General features: G+C 29.2%; 1 protein-coding gene across 1 annotated transcript; it reads right to left on the reverse strand.

Annotated features, from left to right (window-relative positions):
* Positions 1-559: 559 nt before the first annotated feature.
* LOC149202287 (peroxidase 3-like) lies at positions 560-2,172 on the reverse strand. Its single transcript, XM_089401543.1, has 5 exons — positions 2,134-2,172; positions 1,732-2,016; positions 1,408-1,596; positions 1,058-1,223; positions 560-963 (listed from the first exon to the last, which is right to left on the reverse strand). The coding sequence occupies exons 1-5, from the start codon at positions 2,170-2,172 to the stop codon at positions 560-562; spliced, it is 1,083 nt and encodes a 360-aa protein (XP_089257669.1).
* Positions 2,173-8,857: the final 6,685 nt, after the last annotated feature.

Here is an 8,857-nt window from a genome sequence, read left to right on the forward strand (position 1 = left end):
ATCGCAAAATTAATATTTTATAATTCTTTGAATTAAAATTATTAAGATTATATCTTTATTTAAAAATATTTATTTACAGAATATTTTAATTTTATTTTAAGAAGAACGCATTTCACACCAGAATTACGGATGCGAGCGTAATACATTCTCTTCCTCATGAAACTAATGCATAGAAACTAATGCATAGAAAAGGAATGAGTTAAATAATGTGATAGCAAAAGTCAACCATCTGAATAAAAGGAAACGAAGGAAGCAAAAACATTTATTAAAATCCATGCATCATGGAAATAACAAAACGCACCTAAAATAGCGGCTTTAAAAAGCTGCGGCCAGGAAGGATTTGAAAGTGTTTCGAAATAAACCAACCTCCCATAGAAATATCAGACAGGCTTCTGCAACGCCTCTCTAAAAGATAAATAAAATTTTCTAGCAAATATTCTAAACAGGCTAGTCGAGCATCTTTCATATAGAATTTATTTGCCCGAGCCTCAAGGTTTTGGGAGAGGATGGTTTTATTCCGGCAAATCCCCACATTACCTAAAGGTTTTAGATCATCATGTCAGTTCACAAAGGCACATTTTCTCCTAATCTCTCCTGCACTCCCAGTGAGCATTTCAATTTCTCCCATTCGTTGCATCGAAAGTTTGAAGTTTTCGAAAAACTCTGTTTGATTCCGCAGATTATCAACGTTGGCCTTGGAAACGAAATTGGTGACAAGCGCGGCATCCGATTGGAACAGGCCTCTATTTAGCTCCAGGTTACCGATATAATGGCTATCGAAGGCGAGGGAGCTGCCGGGATCCATTTCCACTTTTGTTGTATTGTCCGTTAAATTTTTGCACTGTATCTTAAGCAGCTGTGCATATAAGTTTTCCAGGGTAGGATCCATACCTCCACTACGTCCAAAGGTGTACAGTCTGTTGCTGAAAAAACTGCAGTGTGACATTCCAATAGTATGTGCACCTGCAACATAAGATGATCAGCGTATATGTCTGCAGAAATACTATTGGATTGCATTTGTATAGATCTAACTATTTCGGTTTGGCAGGCACTATACCAGATAGCACAACCAAGTCTTGAACGTTGAGTCCTTTACTGGCGAAAGAGTCCTTAAGCTGTTGAAAGTTAAATGTTGGCGCTGGAATGTTGGACAATGCCTCACTCTCCACCGATATCCTTCCGTCCCTACGACCCGTCTTCACCTGCCCGAACGGTCCTCCCCTCTGAAAATTAAGACACCAAAATTAGAGAGACCGAACACGGACTGATGTAGTGCAATTAGATTTATAATTGATAGGAGCGTTTTAGAGTGGATTTATATAGCTGTTCTTTAAGAAACGGAATACAGATCGCTCTCTGCAGTGTAATAAATATGAACTAATGGTAATGGTATTGAATTATGATTACCGCAAAAACAGCATCGCGAGCAGCCAGAGCGAGAATGTCAGCACATGAGACCACTCCGGGACATTTTTCCTCTGTTTGTGACTTGACATTGTCGATAACTTCAAATCCACGCAGGGTGAGATTAGGAATTGCGTCTTTTCCTGCTCTGTTGTTTTGTGTAGAATTCAACAGCAGTGACGCATCGCAACCCTGGAGAAGCACCAATTCAGATCACGTTAATCATCATAGCAAATCTTAAATCGAACACATACAATACAATAATGTATTTAGACATTGAACAGCTTACATACAATAAAGTGTTTAGACATTCATGAGTTTACATACCCTAACAAAACAATCGTGGAAGTGTAGCCTCAAAAGAGAAGCCGCTATTGTGTGATCTGCCGCTATGTACTTATTCACCACTTGTCGAACAAGACCCTCAACCCCTGGACAGCTTTTCATGTAGAAATTATCTATGGGCTGCTCTTGTGCCTCACACATTCGCATAAGTAGCACCGCTGCAATCACTGCAATTCTAAACATAACAGCAGAAGTTGCACGAATGACTGAATTAAAAACAACACATCGGTTATTATTAGTCTGCATCTTGCACCCACAGCAGTTGTTCTTCACAAGAAAACAAACAATTGCACACAAATATTCTGAGAAGATGGAGAGGTTGAGAGACTACCATTAGATTTATAGCATTGTTGTTGTTGACAACTCTGGAATTAATGCTGTCACCTTTTCTTCTGCTTCTTTGATCATGGCAGGCATATTCATGTTTTCAAGTAAAATAACATTTTCCACGCAACTACTTTTCCAGTTGTGCCAGCAAGTTCCATCAATTTTATGCCTGCTAAGTGCTTTATGATTTGGAAAAAGGCGGAAATCACTGGTTCTGCACTGAACACATCTCATTCTTTTAGCACTCAACTAAGAAGACAACTATGAAAATAATTCATACCCATATATTCAGTTGTTTGGGTTTCTCAGTATTTTTAGAAAATTGTTTACTATTTCGTAATTTTTGAAGATTTTTCTTCTCTACTTCCTAAATTTGCAGCAGGTTTCCTGTGAAGTTTCTTTATATTAAATTTATTCTATTGATATGTTGTAATAAAATTATTTTATCTTACTAATCAAACTTATACTTACGGTACTGATATTTGCCATTGTTCTTTTGATTTGTTGTTATTTATTTTTAATCATTTGTAAATGAAATTTAAATAATATTGATTTAAATTTAAATAAAAAACAATTGTTGTTTTAATTATTTAATTTAATTCTTATATTGTTCTAATTTTTTAGATTATATTTTAAATTATTAAATTTTGGTTATATATGATTTTAAAATATCAAAATTGCTGGGTGTGGATGTATTTTGATGCTTTGAAGACCTTAAAGGTTCAAAATTCTTGTGAAATGATAAGGAAAAATCATTTTAAAGGTTGGTAGAATTTAGGTTAGGTGCAATTTTTAAGTCAAAAAATTTGTGAAAAATACATAAAAATAAAGAGTTTGGGTAAAATTTGGTATGCAATGTTTAAGTGATTTTGATTACCTAAATTCCTTTTAATGCTAAGTTATAATTTCTTATACCATATGCTAATGTTAAGCAATGTTTTGCTTAATAGTTTTGCTTAATACTTTTCTCTTATTATGTAAAGTAATTAATTTTTAATAATGATAATAAAAATAATTATTATTTTCTTGATAATTTTAAACTTATATATATAAGTATTAAGCATATATTTAAATCAATATAGTTTTATATAATTTCAAATTAATAGAGTATTAAAAAATGATATACAAATTATTATGACAAAAGCTTAATTAACAACTTACTTATTTATTTATTTTGTTTGAAATATTAATAAAATTCATAAAACATGTATCAAATTTACTAATTAGAAATCAATATATTTTTACCTAAAATAAAAGACAATAATAAAAAAATATAATTTGTAAATTAATATTTTATATATCTAATATTTTTTAAATAATAAAATTAAATAAACATTTTAATAACTATGAGAAACTAAATTTGAAAACCTATTTTTAAAATAATAAAACTAAATAAATATTTTAATAAATACTAAAAACTAAATTTTAAAATCCATGTTTGAAATGTGATTCGCAATTTTGAATAATTTATTTAAAAAAAACATAATATTTTCAATGCCAAGTACATTATTATTATTTAGCTTTACGTATCTCTCAGGTTACACTATTCAATCACCTATTTCACTTCATGTAACATAGTTGTCTTTATTTTACTACCCTCTAACGACTACTTTTTCATTGAGTTTATTATATTTTACGTATCTTAATATTATTCAATTTTTTAATTTTAAAATAGTTATATATGTATGGTTTAATAAAAAAACCATTTTTTTTTTTTTTTACAGTTATCATAAAGTCTGTACTTGCAAGAATGAAATGATATATTTAGACTGTTTGTGCTACATTATGTAATAGATTTTAATATTATATATATATATATTATAATTATACACAAACATAAATAATTATATAATTATCCAAAAATTTTGGAAATTTTAATTTTAATTATAATGCTATAAAAAAAATATAATGTAATATAAAAAGAAAACATATATATAGATATGCTAAATAATATATATGAATTTTGTAAAATTTTCTATTAAGTAAATATTCAAATTTCAAATTTAAAAAAATAAATATTATATCATATACCTTATGTTAATATATTATAAGAGTGGTTATTAATAGTTATAAAACTTATTATTCCTCTACTAAAGTTATTTTATGCATTAATGAACATTTTATGTAATGGTTAGTGAGAAATCTTGAATACTGATTTGGGTAATTACTTGTGAGTAATTTGTGTACAAATTTTCTATCTCCCTGCATTTTCATGTGAGGTTAGCCAGATATGTTACACCGAGTTCAAAATATCATTTCCAATACCTATTTTGAATAATTTGTTTGAAATGACACTAATATTTTACAGGCCAATTATGTGTTGTTATTATTTAACGATATGTATCTCTTGTGATACTATTCAATCACCTCTTTTTCAATAAATTTATTACACTTTATATAATGTAGTTGTCCTTATTTTATTACTATCTAATGACCACTTTTTCAATGAGCTTATCATATTTTAGGTACATAAAATGTGTATCCTAAATTAATTATATATATATATATATATATATATACGATATGGTTTAAATAAAAAAAATTCCTTCCTATTTTATCATGGGTCATAAAGTCTAGCACTTTAATTTTATTTTGGGAGAATGAAATAGTGTATTTAGAGTGTTTGTCTAGTATTATGTAATAAATTTTAATACTATATAAATATATATGGTACAATGGTACACAAATACAATTATTGAAAATTTTAGTTTTAATTATAATGATGTAAGAAAATACAATATAATTTAATGATTGATTTAATAACATAAGAAGTAGAAATGTAAATATAAGTGGCATAAATGTAAATATAAGAGGCATAATATTTAGTGTCCTTGCTTATTACCTGTATCTTATAAAAAAGTAATTGATAATGAATAATATAAATTATTTCATTGTTATATATATAAGATTTTAAAATAATATAATATTGAAAACTAATATAAAAATTTAATAGAATAATGTAATTGATAATGAATAATATAAATTATTTCATTGTTATATATATAAGATTTTAAAATAATATAATATTGAAAACTAATATAAAAATTTAATAGAATAATGAAAATAAAATATGGAAGATTAAAATATTTTTGATTTTAAAATGAATTATGAATTTTAGAGAAGTCTTATTTAAAAGGAAGAAGAAATTATTAAGTTAATAATGCAAAATGGTTTGAATAATAAAATATAAAATAAAAGTTTCTAATAAAAATAAAAAAATAAAAAATTAAGGTATAAAAATAATATTAGGAAAACAAAATATGTAAAAAAATTGAAAAAACTATAAAATAAAGTATCATATTAAATATGTAGAAATATGAAAATAGATATTGAATAATAATTACTATGTGTTTTATCAATATAATATACTTGTATATCCAAGAAAAAATTGAATTTAAAAATAAAATGGTAAATCAATATTTAATTTTTTTTAAATAAAATATGTACAATAAAATAAATTAAAAATTAAAAACAAATACAAATTACTATTTTATAATATTTTATTATTCTATTTATGTAATAATAATAAATTTAAAATATCAATTATGAACCGTAAAATCAACAGAACAACGAAGAATTTATATATAAAGGGAAAAGACCATGACTCTTTCTACTTTTATTGGTAACTACTCCCGTAGAATTTATATATAAAGGGAAAAGACCATGATTCTTTCTCCTTTTATTGGTAACTACTCCTGTATGCTTTTTTCATTAGGTGTCACATACCCCGGTAACCTTGCATGTAAAAGTAGGGAGTTAGAATTTTTTATACAAATTATCCACAAGTAATTATCCAATTCACAAGTCCACAAGTAATCATTAACCATTAGATATAATGTACATTATCACATCAAGTAAATTGCAATAGAAGACAGTAAGTTGCTTAACCATTAACCACCACTGTGGTAGTGTAATAACATAAACTGTCTCATGAATCCTTGCATTCATTTCATGATTTCCTTAACCATATTAGTTAATCACATACTTGGACATTATGATTATGCAATCAAATAAAGAACCATCAACATCAAGGATTCATCATCATCAAACTTACACAAAAGGCAATCACACCATTGAACACCAATATACCCTGGAAATCCCGTAGGATGAAAACTAACAAACGTTTAATCTTATTATTAAACATTTGTGAGGGTTTTCACCCCTCACTCAATGGCTTATAAGGGATTCCATCCCTTAACCATTGTTATAAAATAATTACAATAAATTATCATTAAGTCGTCAGCTGAAAGCTAATATAGTTTACATGAAACCCTTCACTTACATACCGCCACATGCAACATTCCTTGTGGTATGATTGTTCTAGCAATGTACGATCCCACAACTTGTACTCATCTGTAGGGACCGTTAATCCTTTTCCTGCCACAACATTAAACATCACTTTTCTTTGGTTCCATTCACCATCGTTTCCTGTCAATGTTATCATCAACCAACTTGGCAACAAGATTAGATACCATATTAGTCAATCAATAAGCAACCTCTAAAAGAGATCTTTTAACATCCACTCATATGCATGAGCAAGCATGACATAATAACTAACTAGTACATATATTCAAGTAAATACTTGTTCTACTTTCCAAAATGCTTATTCACACTCATGCACAACTCTCTTAAGACATCTAACTCATTAGTTCTACTGAAATGTATAACACAATGACCATTCTTTGTGCATCCAATAGCCTATCATAACAACCATTCTTTAATGTATGCAACACAAGTTTCCTTTTCAGAATTCTACCATAATTTCTTATAAACAATTACATACTTCTCCCTTAAAAGGAAGTCATTATAACTTCATTTCTTATCTTTCTATATGTAGGTTTCTCATGTTTCCCTTTCAAGAAGTTTTTATAGATACCCATCTCTATGCATAAAAATCAAGAAACAATAACAAGGATTAACTTAACCTTTTATGCACCACAATCAAGAATTCGACACAACTCATCTAGGAAACAATATTTTCAAGAGATTATCGGTTCCAAGAAAGATAACATAATCACTTTCTCTACGTACACACAAAATCATATTTCCGATGTCACAAAGGCTACCCCTTTTTTTGCATGCACGTGTGTTTTTTCGTAACACAATTACTTTTACTTCAAGCACATAATATTTCCACGGAACAAGTATGGATTCTTGGTTCTTGTATGAACACTATTCATATGTGTCTTTAAAGGAAAGAACCTCTATTTTTGTTTTCAAGAGATCTCCCATAAATTCATTATTTTTATGCATTTATGGGAGAATTCACTCTTTCCTAAAAAGAAACCATATTTATGTGTATATATAACATACTCTTTCTTCAAGAAAGTTAGTCTGATTACCTATGTGCCTAGAAGCACATTACTAGCAATTTATATCATGCATGCAATGCATAACTATTTTACAAAAACTTCTAAATTAGCTAATATCCCAATGCAATAAAGCATATATCCCTTCTCGATACAATCCAACTTAATTGCTATTTCTTTTATATGCATTCATTAAAATACCATCTTTACCAAGAAAACATATAAACTGTTCAATCTTTTGCGACATGCATTAACATGATTTTCTTTAGCAAGAAAACATATAAAATAATCATCTTTTACCACATGCATTAACATATTTTCTTTACCAAGAAAACATATAAAATAATCATCTTTTACCCATGCATTAACATGTTTTTCTTCACCAAGAAAACATATAAATTATTTCATCTTTTACTGCATGCATTAAGAAAACATATAAAATAATCATTCTTTTACTGCATGCACTAAGATTCTTTCCTTACCAAAAATTATAAAAACATTCAATCTTTTTCTGCATTAAAATACTTTCTCTATATAAAAAAAATGCATTTATTTATCTTATCCTCGCAGTCTCCTTGCCTTCATCACCTTCAACACGGCGAAAGAACTTCTAGGTCCCATCACAGTCAATAGGATCTTTTTCTGCATTAAAATACTTTCTCTATATAAAAAAAATGCATTTATTTATCTTATCCTCGCAGCCTCCTTGCCTTCATCACCTTCAACACGGCGAAAGAACTTCTAGGTCCCATCACAGTCCGTAGGAGCTCGCTTCCATTTGACATAAATGTGGCTGATTGGAACAATAGGCCCATAAACCATCAGCAATAACAAGTTTCCCACCAATGATGTAGTTCCAGGCATGAAATGTAAGTCTCATCGCAACTACTCGAGTACCAGGCATGTCGCAGATGAGTCTACAAAGTATTTTTCAGTATAGAACAAACAATTTCTCACTACAAATCCCCGAGGAGCCGTCTCCGGAACTCCATCGAACACCAAATCCGCCCCTCGATCGATTCCCGTTGTAGATCTGTGGAGAAAAGTGGCCTCTATACCATGCTATGGATGCATACGCAATGCAATAGCCACCACCAAAAGATTACCTTGAGTCCCTTTATTGGAGAGAACTTATGCCTGCTCCCCCGGTCACAGTCAATCTCCCAGTGAATAAAGAACGTTGAGTGCAGTTATCAAGAAATGAACCCTAACTAAAACGGCAAATGCTAAACTTCATTAGTTTTCAATATTTTATTTCACTTAAGGAATTGGCGAACAATAATATCTTCGGTAATACTCATTGGCCTAGAGCACCATAAAAATGGCTTCGCAAGATCCGTTTCTCCCCGGCCATATCTTAGAGTTATTACAGGTGTAGAGGACCAATGGACTCCATGCACAATTAGCCAAAATATTTCCCTCAATTAATTTTTACGAATAACAAGAATTAATTTTTAAACTAATTCGTAATC

The sequence above is a fragment of the Pinus tabuliformis genome, chromosome 2_1 (genome assembly GCF_031772625.1).
Source record: "Pinus tabuliformis cultivar Carrire ecotype Pingquan chromosome 2_1, CPIR1, whole genome shotgun sequence".
NCBI classification, from domain to species: domain Eukaryota; kingdom Viridiplantae; phylum Streptophyta; class Pinopsida; order Pinales; family Pinaceae; genus Pinus; species Pinus tabuliformis.